This window comes from Pavona decussata, unplaced genomic scaffold (genome assembly GCF_977016875.1).
Source record: "Pavona decussata unplaced genomic scaffold, jaPavDecu1.1 SCAFFOLD_198, whole genome shotgun sequence".
Taxonomy (NCBI): Eukaryota; Metazoa; Cnidaria; class Anthozoa; order Scleractinia; family Agariciidae; genus Pavona; species Pavona decussata.
Window position 1 is genome coordinate 100,001 of NW_028145606.1, and position 15,000 is coordinate 115,000.

Below are 15,000 nucleotides of genomic sequence, written 5' to 3' on the forward strand. Positions count from 1 at the left end.
CCAAGGGCGCGAAAGGGTTAACAGAATAACAACTGACTTAAGTCAGAGAAACTGGACCCTGAGTAGGAAGGACCTTAATAATAGAACAGAATCTTGTGGTTTTCTGATTTTCCAGAACATTAGGACAACCTCGCAAGGTATACCCAAAATACAGAAATCTTATTCCGGATAATTTCGGTTACCCTGAATTTCATGAATTTTTGGTTGAAAGGAAAGCACATCCTATTAACCTTTCAGGGGTTACCAAATTGAAAGCCATAAAAAAAATGGTTTCTGTTTGTTGTTAAATTTAGGAACAAAAAAATTCACACAACAAAAAATACACTTCACTTCTCACTGCCAGGATAAAACAGACTATTTGTAGTCTTGTTTACACCAAGTTCTGATGCAGATTCTTAGTCTCCATGATTGTTCTCTCTCCAAAAGAAATAGACTATTTAAAATACTCCCATCCCAAAAATGCAGCACAACACCTCATATCAAATTGAAACAAAACTCATACCATTGCGGCCGTGTGATTGCTGTATCAACAACAGTGCCTGGAGGAGGGTTGGCAAGATTGCCATCACCTCCTTTGTGGAAAAGTCTTGCACTTATCCGCTTCTTTACAATGATAACAGAAAATTTGGGCCTGGAAAGTAAAGTAACAACATTTTTAATCAAATGCTCTTTGTTTTGTGATTAAAAAGACATTCTTGTCCATAATCATAGCTTTTTATTACAAACAAAGTGCAAAGTACCGGATTAAAACATTGACGAAATGTTTCCTGAAGGGATTGAAGGCCACAAACAAAACCTCCACTGAATCTCAGAGGCATAATTTCTGCAGTCATATAAAAATGTAAACAAAACCTTCACTTCAAAACCATGACAACTTAATAATACACAAACTACCTTAATTAAGTTTGTGTAGTATACAGTCATCTCATTGGCATAAATTTTTAAATGGTTTTCAACATATGTTGGTTTTGTTCGGAATGGTCTTCAATACATTGTCAAGATTTTGAAATGGTTGAAATGAAAAAATGGCACGACGCAATTTTTGTCAAGCCTGGACTTCCCAAATAGGTTCACGGTTATTAAATTTCAGTGCTTCCCTACAGACCAAGGAATCCAAGTGTTATTAACTGTCAACCATTTAAGTATATTCACTTACTTATAGTCGCTTCCAACCTCAGCAAAAGATGATTTAAGCTGTGGTACTTCATGTTCTACAACAGCTTTCAATTGTCCATCACCAACACCATCACGGTAGACCAGGATTCTTTCAGGCAAATCGCCATTCACCTCATTGTAGTACCTCAAAGCAGCTGCAGAAAACACAGATGAGTTAGTTTCAATTAATAATAATCATGCAGTTATAGGGAGGGTTATAGGGGAAGTGTCATTGGGTTTTTGAGATCTTGTTAAAAATGCTGAAATAAGACCTTCACTTAGCTACAAAATAATTCTAGAAAAAAGAGAGGAAAGAGATCAACTCAATTCTTTCAAGGAACAACTTGGGATCTGTTCTAGCCCATTTTGGAAACAAAAATGCGAGAACCGGAAAAACGTTAGCTGAACAATTTTCAAGTTTCAATCCATTCCAACCTACTCTGTCTTTGGCCAGAGGCACTAATCAACAGTTTTATTGCACTGGGGTGATAATTTATAAAAATGGACAATTATTTTTTGGTTCTGTTACAGTGCAACAAACCCAACCAGGGCCACCCAACATTGATCAGCCAATCACAGGTCACGTTACCAACAAAGGAATCTGGCTTTGGTAGTTTGTGTCGATTTTTTCGGTGGCCCCAGTTGAGGTCGTTGCACTGCAACAGACAAACATTTTTTGGGTTCTGAAATGACATTGAATTCACATGATACTTCCTCTTAAGTGTTTGGCTAAAGACTTCAAAAAGGAGCTGGCTGCCAATAATGGAAGCTGCTGGATATCGCAGACACCCAACTTCCACTTAGCAATGCAGTTGTTAAATAGGTTTTTCAACTGAAACAAATTCAACAGTTATTGCTACCTGTCATGTTAAGCTTCAATTGATCTATAAGCTCTTGTCCTGTGTGCTGAAAGGTCACTTTTGAGTAGTACCTAACAAAGACAATATCAGTGATCAACACAGCACTTAAAAAAATAAGAATACATTGAATGTGATGCTACTTGAGAGCAAAAATTTTAATTATCATTTAAATTTGCACAGCAAAGCTACTGAGAAAAATTTCTGTATTAGGGTTGTACATATTAGCGCAAGCAGAGACGGAAAAAGAAGTAAGGGCGGAGCTAGAGCCACAGACAGCCCCAAACAACATGATTTGAAACAATTTTACTGGTCACAACTGTTGTTAGTTTGCCTTCAAACTATACATACATGTATCAATACCCCCCCCCCCCCCAAAAAAAAAGCATTACAATGAATTTCACTTCGTAAATTCATAGCTAGAGCCACAGACAGCCCCACACAACATGATTTGAAACAATTTTACTGGTCACAACTGTTAGTTTTGCCTTCAAACTATATATATATATGTATCAATGCCATAAACAAGCATTACAATAAATTTTACTTTGTAAATTCATAGCTTGTTGATCAAACCTTTGCAATCAACTATAAACCGTTTTAAACTAATCATGATATAAAATGAAGTCAACTAAATGTGTTCTGTTTACATTAAATGAAATCTATACACACTACATCAGGGATTGTAACATTTTCAGCTTTGCATTTCAATTTTTTGTGAAGTCTCCATTAACCCATAACGCACCGTGCCGGCCAAAACGGGCCGTGATTTTGGCCATCCTCGCGCTCGGTCCGCGTTCGGGTCCTACCCCTCCCTAGAAGAGATTTTTTGTCCCCTATTGTTTTCATTGCCTTCAGAAAGGACTGGCCAATCAGAATCCGCTTACTGCGCATATATTTTAAGGTCTTAGGGGGGCCCAGACAAAAAAGCTTTTTGTCTTTAGAAGCGGTAACCAGTTTAATTTTTTTTTTCCCTCGTGGGCCACACGGCTAAATTTTTAGTCGGCGATTTTCGCGTTTTCTGAAGGAAAACACATCTTTTCGACATCGTAAATCGAAAGAAGAACTGCTAAGGAATACTCGACAGTTTCGACCGCGAAAATCCAAGAAATAACGGTGAAGAAATTGCGCTTCGAGTACGATTTGTTGTTTTATCCAGGCGACAAGCGAGCGGACAGGTCAAATCATTATTAAGGCCATGGACTTTCTGAGAAAATTTAGAGTACTTCTGGGAATTCAACAGCCAAAAAATTACAGGTTTGATTGTGAATTTGTACTGAAATACTACTCTAATTGACCGATTCTTTGTACTCTGAACAGTTTTTGCGAAATATTTGAAAAACGTGCCCTGCACGGGTCGATAAATTCGCTTCGAATTGGAGTTGTTGTTCCTTCAAATCGCTTGCGTGTCGCTCGTCTCGCATATTTAATTATAAGCATTTCTTTCTAAGGCGTAAACAAAGACTAAATTTTTCATTTTGGAAAGCTTTCTGTGTGTTTTTCTTTCTATTTTCATTGAGAAAACGTGACAACTGTGTAATCTTGCGTAAACAAACACATGCTCTCAAGACGGATCTGATTTCATCCATGTGACGCGCGGATCAAATTTCATCAAAATTTTGGAAATTTTGGAAATCTTGCCCGACCAAGAGTGCCATATGGCACAAGACCCAATTATGAGCTCAGTATTTGGTCAATTTGTGTGAAATTTGCACAACCAAAAGATCTTTGAAAGATCTATAAATTGAAGGCATAAAATCATACCACCCCTCAAACTTTTGGATTTTTTTACCTTTGTACGTTAAGGATCCAGTTGATATCTTACAACAAGCAATACACTGAGAGCTGTACATTAAGCTATAGTTTAGGGGGATACCCAGTATGTACAGCGAATAAGAAAATTTTCAAAGTTTTTCATCTTTCGTTTTGGACTTTTCTCACTCTAATATGTGACCTCCTCCACCTCTGTTGGTGTGATTTATAGCACACTCCAGAAAATACCTTTTAAATGGTATATCACATGTAGTCTCCCAGTTCATAGTTAGCGATTTAGAAAAATTCGCCATTTCCCTCGGACAGGAAAGGGTTAAGTTTGTTGTTTGGAAAATTTTGAATTGGCAACTAGTGTATTTTATTCCATAATTAGTAATTTTAACTATCTTAGACTAAAGGGGTGTTGTTTTTTTTGCCCTGTAAGTTATGTATTTTTACTGCACATGGGGTAGGAAATAACCACTTTGTCAATTTTGCTGAATTTTGAAAAACCTCTGGAAACGGCTGGTGCGTAATGGGTTAAAGTTGGGTTTATTATTGACTGTTTTTGTTTGCAATTTTCCTTGCATATTTGTCTCTAGAATGCCCTGCTCAATTAGCACAGCTTACTGGCATTGTTTCTGTAAATGTTTCGCTTTGACTTCATGTACTGCTTGATGTGCAAGTTATTTCTTCCTAACAACATAAAAAAGCTGCAAGCATGATGATAAATCCGCTTCTACAAAAGTGCATGATTCGCAAGAAGATATTTCTCTACCATTATATTGTGAATTTCATTTCAATTCTCGTGGCACGTGACAATGGTATTTGTAACTTGAAATTTTTTATTTCAGGTTCGAAAATTCAAAAAATACCCTTTAAATAAACTTTTTTACATTCAGTACATCTCAGTTTGAAAAATGGTCTGAGGTGTAAAACACAGACTGGGTATAAAACAGATTAAAAAAAAATTAAAGGTTGTTCAAGGCTCCCTCAAGTTTATCTGTTTATCTAACCACTACCAAAAATGTCTGAGAGACAGCACAAGCAAAATTTCACTTTGTATGGTATGATGGCTTCAGGTTTTTAGACTGTTTACGGAAATAATCCAAAGATAAAACCTTATTCTATGAACACAAAGGAGGCTGAATACAGACTCGGAGATTCCAACTTTCCTTCCTTATGCTTACAATGCCAAAGCTTTTGTCACGTTCATGTACTTTGCTAAGTGAAAAATACACGCAAATTGAGTGTTGTGGACAACGTGACTTCTCTCTGGTCAAATTACACACAGATTGAGGAGATATGAAAACAGTTAATGCCAATAAACATAGTTTTTTTCAGCTGAAACAGGTAAATGTTATAGCTTGTATAATTTAAACTTGCATATAATGCACATTTTACGCGCATGTAGGTGCTCCTATTCTTTTGGTCAGTAATGTATTTTACCCTTTCCCATTAGGCTCTCCCACTAATTAAATAAGTACATAAAGCTTACTTTGTAAATGTCTGGTTTACGCTGGCTACAAAGCCTCCAACCGAGCGACCTTTCGTTGATGAGTCATGATAGCAGTCAATACCAATAACCATTGTTTTTTTCAGCTGAAACAGACACACAATGTAACGTTAGCGATGCAAGTCCTTAGCTCAAAATGCAAACTTCCTTCCCTTAATCCATTAACGGCCAAAACCAGCCGCAAACCCTCGCACACACACGCAAGGGTTTCTACCTCCCCTAGAAGGGATAATTTTGTCCTTCATTGTTCTAAATGTCTTTGGAAAAGACTGACCAATCAGAATGCACCGACTGCGCATATATTTTTAGGTCTTAGGGGGGTCTGGACACAAAAAGGTTTTTGTCGTCCGAAAAATATCCGATTTCAGCTATCGTGGCGGGCCACGCGCTTCAGGCTTAAATATTCAAGACGCCAATTTCGCGTTTTCAGAAGCAAAACACAACTTTTCGAAACCGTAAATCGAAAGAGGAACTTTTAAGGAATACACGACAGTTTCAACGACGGAAAGCCAAGCATTAACGGCAGAGAAATTATGCTTTGAAGAAATTTTGTAGTTTTACCGAGGCGACGAGCTGGCGGACATCTCAAATCAATATTTTCGTCATGGACTTTCTTGGTGATGTTCGAGTGTTCTCGCAATACAACTCACAAAGAATTACAGGTTTGATTGTGAATTTGTACTGAAATACTATTCTAATTGATCGATTCTTCGTATTCTGAACAGTTTTTGCAGAAGTTTTGAAAAACGTGCTCCGCACAGGTTGATAAATTCGCTTCAAAATTAACTCGCAATTGCTTCAAATCCCTTGCGAGTCGGTCGCCTCACGGCAAAAATTATACGCGTTTTCTTCCAAGACCAATACAAAGACTTATTTGACTAAATTTTTCATTAAGGAAAGCTTTATTGCCTGTTTTTCTTTCTATTTTCATTGATGAAACGTGATGACTGCCTAATCTTGCGTAAACAAACACGTCTTCTTGAGAGCGGATCAAATTACTGCCATGTGGCGCGAGGATCAAATTTCATCGAAATTTTAACCTTTTAGAAATTACAATTACAATTAGAAATTCTAGCTATTCTAGACCAAAGGAGTGCTGTTTCTTTGACCCAGTAAGTTGTCTATTTTTACTGCACATTAGGTTAATTAACAATATGCTAATTTGTGAAATAATTTTATTTGTCGAAAACACGTGGGCTGCAATGGGTTAATCCTCTGTATAAATAATAATTTAAAAACAACAACAACACAAGTACAAGTTCCTTTTAAAGTTGCAGGATCACTAGATTTCCTGTTTCTTTTTGGGAGTGAACATTTAACCACAAGTTGTTTCACAGGACCTCAGGTTTTCAATTAACTTCCCAAATCCAACAAAAACGCAACCAGGATGTCATTACATGCTTGTAATTGTTTTGTAATGTTTTACAAAAACAGGTGAGCTTAAATTGAAAAAGGATAACTGGCATGAAATTCACAAGTAAACTAACTTCAGAATAATCTCCAATGGGACCCTTACCAAAACTAAGCTTGCTGTGCTTTTAAAGTGCCAATGAATTAACAATGTTATTTTTGTATTTTTGAAGCTTGTTGTGTCATTATTACGAAATGACAAAAGAAATTTGACAAAATCAACTAAAACTGACATTTTTTGCCCTCCAAAGAACCTCAAAATTCACTAAATTATGTCCCGTGGACTGGGAATAAGTCTTAGCTCAGGACAATGCTGATGACGTAGCGAATGCCTCGAAGAGTTGTTTACTTCTCACTTCTGAAGTATTTCCTACATCAAAGCTTTGTAATACATCATTTTGGCCCCGCACAAAATGGAGACACTTTTAGGCGCCAAATTTAAGACTTTTGGTTCAATTTATTTTGCGTTGTGATTGTTTTACCCCCAAAAACCTACATATTAAGAATCAGAAAATAATAAACTATCATATTAGAACAAGACATTTTTTACTTCATAGGCACTTTAAAATCAAACAGTATTTTACACAAAACAATATGGAAGAGAACATTGTACTCACTGGTATCTCAACTGCCCAGGCTTCACCACCAAGTTTACAATTAAGTTGAATTGCAATTTTAGTACAGACACTCATCATCATCTGTTTCTTACTGATGGTGCGTCCCACAATCACCTGAGAGGGCACTAAAAATAATGACAAGACAATGCAATGAAAATAAACTCAAGAGATACAGTACCGTGCAAATGTAAGTTGACAGTCTCGACTCGAAACTCGATCCTCGATCCTCAAAGCTATCGAGAATCGAGTATCGAGGTTCGAGGCTCGAGTTTCGAGTATCGAGACGCTCGAAGAATTTTTCGCGGATCTCGATGGCAGCTTTCAAGGAAACGATTAATTTCTCGAACCTCAAACAATAAGAGAGAACAAAAGCGATTTTCCCATGGCTCTTGCGTGTTTTTTTTTTTTTTAGTTTGGTCGAAAGTTGAAGTAATTCAAATCAGCGGCAGTGAGTGTTCAATAAATCTGTTTCGGCGCGTTTCTTCCTTCCGCGTATTATTTAAAACACATCCATTCGTCGTTGTTGTGAAATTAAAACATACTTAAATTTTCTCATACGCTACACCAATTCTTTTTAATCAAACTTCAAACTCAACGAAGCGAACTTAAAACTCCAAGATTGCGGCTTTTTCGCGGAATGTAACACGATCGCTTCTGAAATATCTTCGCTGCGCAAGATTATACTTGATTGTATTTGAATCCTTCGAATGAAAACTTCGAAAAAAGCATTTCCTTATGTAAAAACGCACAACATTTACGGTAGATTCGATAAGGAACCGGGGAAACTTCAACGTGGCTGTTCGCTTGCCTCTGAGCAGACTTTGAAAGCCGCCGCCAATGTTTACATTTGTGGCGTAGCATTACAAATTTGCATAAATATTATCGAGATCATCTCAAAAGGCAATGTCACGTTTTCTTCATTTTCTATCAACTGTTGATTGTAACCATGTCCTCCTGACAGATGACTGGATTACTTGTTTACTAAGCCCAGTTTTAACAGTGAAGGAAGCGAAACTAAAAGATTGCGACTTTTTCGGCCGCTGTTTCACAAGCTGAAAATGGAAATACGCGCGATCGCTTTTAGCCTCGCTAAGTAGTACGCTGCACATAATTATGCTTGATTGTCCATTAATCTTTCGAATCAAAACTTCAAAAACAGCATTTCCTTGATTAAAAGGGACGTATAAAACTTTAGGTTGTCTTCAGCAAGGAACCAAGAAAACGCTTGAAGAGCTAACTCTTTCCAGCTCAAGCATACACGTGCGCACATCGCTCCAACAAAAACGCAAACACAGTTGGCTGTCTCGCGGAGTTGGTTCCTGTAAAAAAAAAACTGAACTGTGGCCTGGGATAAGACGTGTGAAAAACTAATCACGCGAGAAGTTCTTTGTTTCCCTGCCTCGAAACTCAATGCACTCGACTTGAGCCTCGCTACTCGAAGCTTTCGAGTTTCGAGGATCGAGTCGCGAAGCTCGAGTTTCGAGGGACTGTCAACTTACATTTGCACGGTACTGTAGATGAAACTAAATCTGCACCATGAACCTTAACATTTTCAAAAATCCCCATCAATTTCAGGGTTCAATCAAGTTAGCCCTACCCCACAAGCCAAACAATGTAACATTGTTATGGTTAACGCAGAAAGAACACACTCCTAGTTGTGTTTGGAGTTGAGATTGTAAGGGACAATCAACGAACGAATGAATGGATCTTGGGACGCATATCTGGCTCCCCCAGCCCCCAGATTTTGCAGGGGCAGCTAACATCATCACCACCTTGGCAAAGGAGAGAGAGAGAGACTGGGATCAAGGTCATTGAATGTACTCCCTTATCTTTGATTATTACCTGTTGATATTTCCCACGTTAATGAACAAATTTTAAGATGTGCTAGAACAAAGCACTTGTTAGCAAAGATAATTTATCTCTCACCTGGCTTCTCCAAGCAACAAAGCTTCTTGATGGCATCATAACGGTCCTTACGATTTGTTGTTAAAATGGTAACAACCATTTGTAAGTTATCACTGTACTCCTGTTTAATGGCCTTTAAATAGCTTTCTGTGCGGTCATCAGGGAGCCGAACACTGAGAAAACATGAAATTTCTAAAATAAATACAATGACTCATTTCTTTGAAAAAAAAGCCTAGCGTCAACATGGTTACCTGTTTTGGCGTGGACACAAACACAGCAATTATATTAGTTATTTCATACGTGGAAAGGGGGAAGAAAACCCTTCAATAAATACAAATTTTAAGGGCAATTCCAAGATTTGAAACAAATCTCCTACAAGGATTTTTAACCCATTGACCACCACCATGCTGGCACCTGCCTCCCCTGGAAGGGCTTTTTTGGTCCCCAATGTTCTAATTGTCTTTAGAAAAGACTGACCAATTGGAATCCACTCTCTGCGCATTTATTTATAGGTTTTCAAGGGGCCTAGAGAGGGAGGCTTTTGTCCTACACATAAAAGATCAAATTTAAGAAAATGGCTGAAATGTGACAACTAAGTAACATGTGTCCTTGCCAGCAGATCAAATTTCCCATGCGAGGAGAAGACCAAATTTCAGCGACATTTTCACTATCAAGTTTGTTTTCTGGAAAATTTTTAATTAGCATATTCAATATTAATTAGAAATTGTAACTGTTTTAGACCAAAGGGGTGTTGTTCATTACCACTCATTTAATTTATTGATATTCCTGGGAAACCCTGGGTGACGTTGGTTGACAATGGGTAATACAGGGTCCGAAATTAACTTTTTTAGGCAGGCGCCAAGTGGTGACTTAAAATTTTTTTTCAGTCGCCATATGGAAAAATGTGGTCACCAAAAAGCAGAATTAAAAGTAGCTAAAAAGGTCAATAAAATTTTTCCTTCGCAGCGAAACACAAACCAAAATTTTTGGTTGCCAGATGGAAAATTCTGGTCGCCATTTTTTTTTTAAGAATCAGAACGAAGAGAACGCGTTTGGGGCTGCAATGGCGATTTATACACCTACTACTGAAAAACCATGACGAACAAATCGAATTTCGGCTATATACGCAGTTTCATAAGACTGCTAAATGTTATAAGTCAACTTTATACCTTCTCTTGTCTCTAACTTTTGGAGAAGAAATGTATCCCATTGAAAACTGCCGGTTGGTTCTTTGCTCTATGTTCAAAACTGTAAACAATATTTCCTTTCGCGTTCTGTCAAGACGATCGATGGATCACCATGTTGTTTGCAGCAGGCCACAACCGTGCAGCATTTCTCGTTCAAAAAAATAGGCAGCGAAGCTTCCCACTGCTCGAGCTGTGAAGCATTGTGATAGATTTATAATAACGGGAAAATCAGTTTTATACTTCAAAAGCAGTGGAAAGGTAAAAAGTAAGTGACCAATTGGCGGGCGGCTTTGAATTTTATTTTTATCGATTTGGCTGAAAATCAAAGTTATTGTTTGTATAATGATCGTGGCATAAAATTGTTAATCGCCCGCTGGCGACTAGTTGTGAAATTCTGGTCACCAGTGCAAAATTTTTAGTCGCATTGGCGACCAGGAAAGCACAATTTCGGACCCTGTAATTAAGTGTTAAGCTGCTTAAGGTTACTGCCATGTTTCGCGAGTGCCTTCAGGGAAATCTAGCGTATGCGCACTGCTTTCGATAAAACCACGGAAAACTATATATCACTGTAAAGCTTATAAATTGAAGTTTGCGAAAATATCAATGTTTTTTTTATTTTGTTGGATACATAAGCGCTCAGAGGCCTGCAAACTCAATAGTAGCGACGTGTACTTAACTGAATTACCCACTCTCACGTAAAGGTGCACAACCAAACAGACTGCACAATATCAATCAGGAGATAATAGGCTAACAAAGTGTGTCAGGCTTTTTCTTTATTCCTATTGGTTTGTGAGAAAACCCATCCTAAAGATGGACAATGGGAAATTTTTGTAGTCGCGTCAGATGTTAACACGTCACCGATAAAATATTTTGGATTTCATAAAAGCCTGACACACTTTGATGCATTAATATCTGATGACCATTTTGGCCAAATTTCGTTGAAGTCTGGCAAATCTACATACCCTATTAATTCATTTGAAGATGGGGAATTCGCGCAAAAACAAAAGCCGTGTTTTCGGCCTTGAAACATTTTCCGAGTTTTCGCACCTCATGAAAATACTTGCCAACGCGCTCACGCCGCCAGCCAATCAAACACAAAGAAGCATTCCCTGGGGAGTTTTGTAAGCATTTAGTGTTACTGTAATATTGTAAAGCGATTTCTTTATGGGAAAAGTTATGTCTGGCGCGAGAAAGCCACCGGCGAAACCAAAACAAAGAAGAAAACCGCAGATAGACGCAGAACATGAAACTGGCAGCCCCAGCGGAGTTGACAGGAGACACGCACTTCTCACCGCTATGAGTACACGAGGCTGCGCGCTGAGGTTCGCTGCTCATTTTCAGCCGGTCAACAACGGCGAAAGTGGCTGAATTGTCACCGGCATCTTCGATTTCGGACTCCGAACTGATGTTCGACTCTCCACTATCTGATTTCTCCTCCTTGAATTTCTCTGCTGCCGAGGCAGTTATAGAAAATCTGACTGGTTGTACCAAGAACCCTTGGCGCTCTCCGCCAGCGGAAGTTTTTTGGCTTCCTCAAATGATTTTTCGACCTTCTTTGGGCCCGGTTTTTACTTAACTGTCACCCAAGGCAACTTTTCTACTTTTGCTTTCTTCATAACAACCTTTTACGCAATGCTTGAAACCAAAATGGAACGCTGTTTCACAGTAAAATTTTACATACCGGTAGACAAAAATATGCAAATTTGCCGGTAATTTGAGATCGTCGGTAAATTTTGCCGCGTGATATCTCAACACAGTCCCGCATAAATTGGATTATGACACCTTCACTCACTCACCGCTTTTCCTACAAAACTTTGTTTTTCAGATAGCTCGCGTTCTTTTTAAGATTTCTAACGGCTGTTTTCACGAAACTTTGCATCCCTTTCTTGTTTCAACAATTATCTAAAAAAATTTATTTGAGAAAAATTCGACCTTCCTTCCCTATAAGTAACCTTAACCCAATGAGGACCAAACTAGCTGCATAATTTTTCAGCTTTACACGAAAGCAATTTGTAATAAATAAAAAAACCTATGTGTAGTTACAAACATGTATAACCAGCCAGGTGCAAGATCAGACCACAAAAAAGTAACCATTTAAGCTTCTGGTTTCTTCTCATATGGGATGGGTTTTCTTTCCCCTACACAATAACCATTCTACAAAAAAATACAGTTTTCTTGGCTCCACCACAAAAGACCACTTACTCTTGAGAATTTGAAACTTTGATTCCCATGGGGCCACAAACTTTGCCCAAAGTCTGTTCAAAGTCCTTGGCATTTGCACTGTCTCTTTGTGAATAGATAAGAGCCCACTGGCTGAGATTGACTGTGCTGTGCAGGGGATTGCCTCTCATCTCTCGGGACCAATCAGCAGTCTTTGGATCATAGCTGTACTACATTATGGAAAGAAAAACCAAAAGGTATACCTTACAAAAAGGTGTCATTTGTGATTTGATGGCAAAAACTTGGGCAATTCTTTACAGTCTGCTGCTAGTGATTTAAAGAGCAGCTTAGCTTCCATTAAACCTGGCTGTTAAGGCACCAGAACAAGTGCTGCTGTTTAGTAAGAAAAATTCCAAGGGTAAGTGACCAGCCTAAAAATAGGGGCCCCATTGCTGTTGTTTGCTGTTCCTGTCCTGGTTGTAACAAAACTCACAGGTGACTGTTTGCAGAGGGTGTTAATGCAGGCAACAACAACAAAAACAATAGCAGCAACTTTTAGCCTAGTTGGGCATGGCTGGCACTTGTGACAAGCAACAACTTGGAGTTTTCCTTCCCCTGGTATTCTGGACAGGAAATTCAATTCTTGGATTTTGTTTTACTGTCATTTACTGGGGAAAGATAATTCAATGGAAATATTTTTATGTGGCAGCGGTTCCAACATGATCAAACACCATAGTGCCTTGTGAGAATAAACATAAAAGAAGCTAACAAAAACTTATGACCAACGATGATTATCTAGATTCATGATTACTCTTTTAATGACCACCAAGAAACCTTTTAAGGCACAGGGAAAAAAAAGGATTCAAATCCCCATAGAGTGAGAACCTTGCACTGTTCATAGATGCAGTACTGCTACATATAATACAAGAAAGATTACCGATTTGCCCTTCTGGTAAATTTTCTCTGTTGGTAGAACTCTTCCTTGTAAGGAAAGGGTTTCCTTCTCAAACTGCAATATTAAATGCACAAGAATTAGTAACTGCTGGCAAAAAGAAAAGTGACTACTCTGGTTCAACGTGCTAGGCGAATTCCTTAACTAGTGAGTATACTAGTGCAAAATTAGCTGAAATTTTGAGTCAAAAACAAACAAATAAATAAATAATAATTGTTTATTAACAACTCATTGCAGCCTGTAAGGCTAAATCACAGAGTTACAATACAAACTAAAATATAGAAACTATGTATGTATGTAATAATAATATATAAAACATAATCACAATGAAAATAACAAGTGAATAAAATATAATGATGAGGTAAATCAATGTAGAGTTAAAATTTGAGTGCAATAAACTGCTGTGAACGCTTTGTTCTACACCTCTGCCGGTCTCCATACAAGAAACTTCTAAACTTACTCCTGGATCTTAAATCACAATTAGGGGCTATTGGTTCTACTCTGGGTAAAAGAAAAGCTTGAGGTTACTCCGGGCGTTTTTTACTTTTCTACGTAATTAACACATATAGGAGATCTTCTATCCTCTAGGGTAGTAAGGCTGGCAGCAGCCACAGCCTTTTGATAGGTATGCACGGGGAAAATAACACTCATAAATGTTAAAATGTAATGTTCACTGATAAATTACAAAAATTAAGGCAAAGCTTTTTGGTGACAAGTTCTATCATCCACATCTCTGTGTATAAACACAATTTATCTCATCACATCATCGAATGAAACCAAGCAGACTCAAACACCATTCACATGATAGGCAAAAAAAGGTAGAGACCCGTTAAAAGGTGGTATGGTACCTACAATTTTTTACAAGAAATACCCATGCTGTTTTAAGGGTGATTTACACGGTACGACTTTGTCGCATGTGACAAGCTTACAACAGGCCTACGACAAGAATTATTTCGTGTCAATCAAACCTACAACTTGCTTACGACTGCCCTGTATGTCACAAAAAATGTCGTACGATTTTAAAACATGTTTTAAAATCCTACGACAATCATAGGTTTAGGCAATGTTGAATGACGGGAGTTGTGTACGATTTTTTGCATGACGTGAGCAGCGCGTGCTCTATGAATCGCATGTGACAGTCGTAAGCAAAAATTGTACCTTCTAAATCGGCCTTTACAAAAATTATGGGCACCATACAACTTTTTTAATTTTTAACCAGTCCTGAAAATGTCCTTTCAGTGAAAATTTTGTGGTAAACTATAATTCAAGACTTGGAATGAAGAGAACAAACATTTCAAGTTACAAGTTTCTTAAAATAAAAAATGCTATTTCCATTTTGAACAAAATTATCTCATTGGAATTTCCCGTAATCAGTACACTAATTACTGTCGTGATATAGTAGAGAATAAAATATCTTTACCTCCAGATTCCAGCCAGATAATTCTCTGCTTGATTCCTGATTACTGTAAAGATGGCATATCTCAATTTT

General features: G+C 37.9%; 1 protein-coding gene across 2 annotated transcripts in view; it reads right to left on the bottom strand.

The window, feature by feature from the left end:
- LOC146461400 (piwi-like protein 1) overlaps window positions 1-15,000 on the bottom strand; it is a 32,502-nt gene that overhangs the window by 3,173 nt on the left and 14,329 nt on the right. For both annotated transcript variants that reach the window (XM_085086905.1, XM_085086906.1), the window contains exons 9-17: window positions 14,932-14,974; window positions 13,497-13,568; window positions 12,602-12,789; window positions 9,234-9,385; window positions 7,308-7,432; window positions 5,263-5,366; window positions 2,016-2,086; window positions 1,157-1,310; window positions 503-631 (exon numbers count right to left, since the gene is read on the bottom strand). In XM_085086905.1, the coding sequence (XP_084943031.1) occupies window positions 503-631; window positions 1,157-1,310; window positions 2,016-2,086; window positions 5,263-5,366; window positions 7,308-7,432; window positions 9,234-9,385; window positions 12,602-12,789; window positions 13,497-13,568; window positions 14,932-14,974 (1,038 nt within the window). The remainder of the gene's footprint in view (window positions 1-502; window positions 632-1,156; window positions 1,311-2,015; window positions 2,087-5,262; window positions 5,367-7,307; window positions 7,433-9,233; window positions 9,386-12,601; window positions 12,790-13,496; window positions 13,569-14,931; window positions 14,975-15,000) is intronic.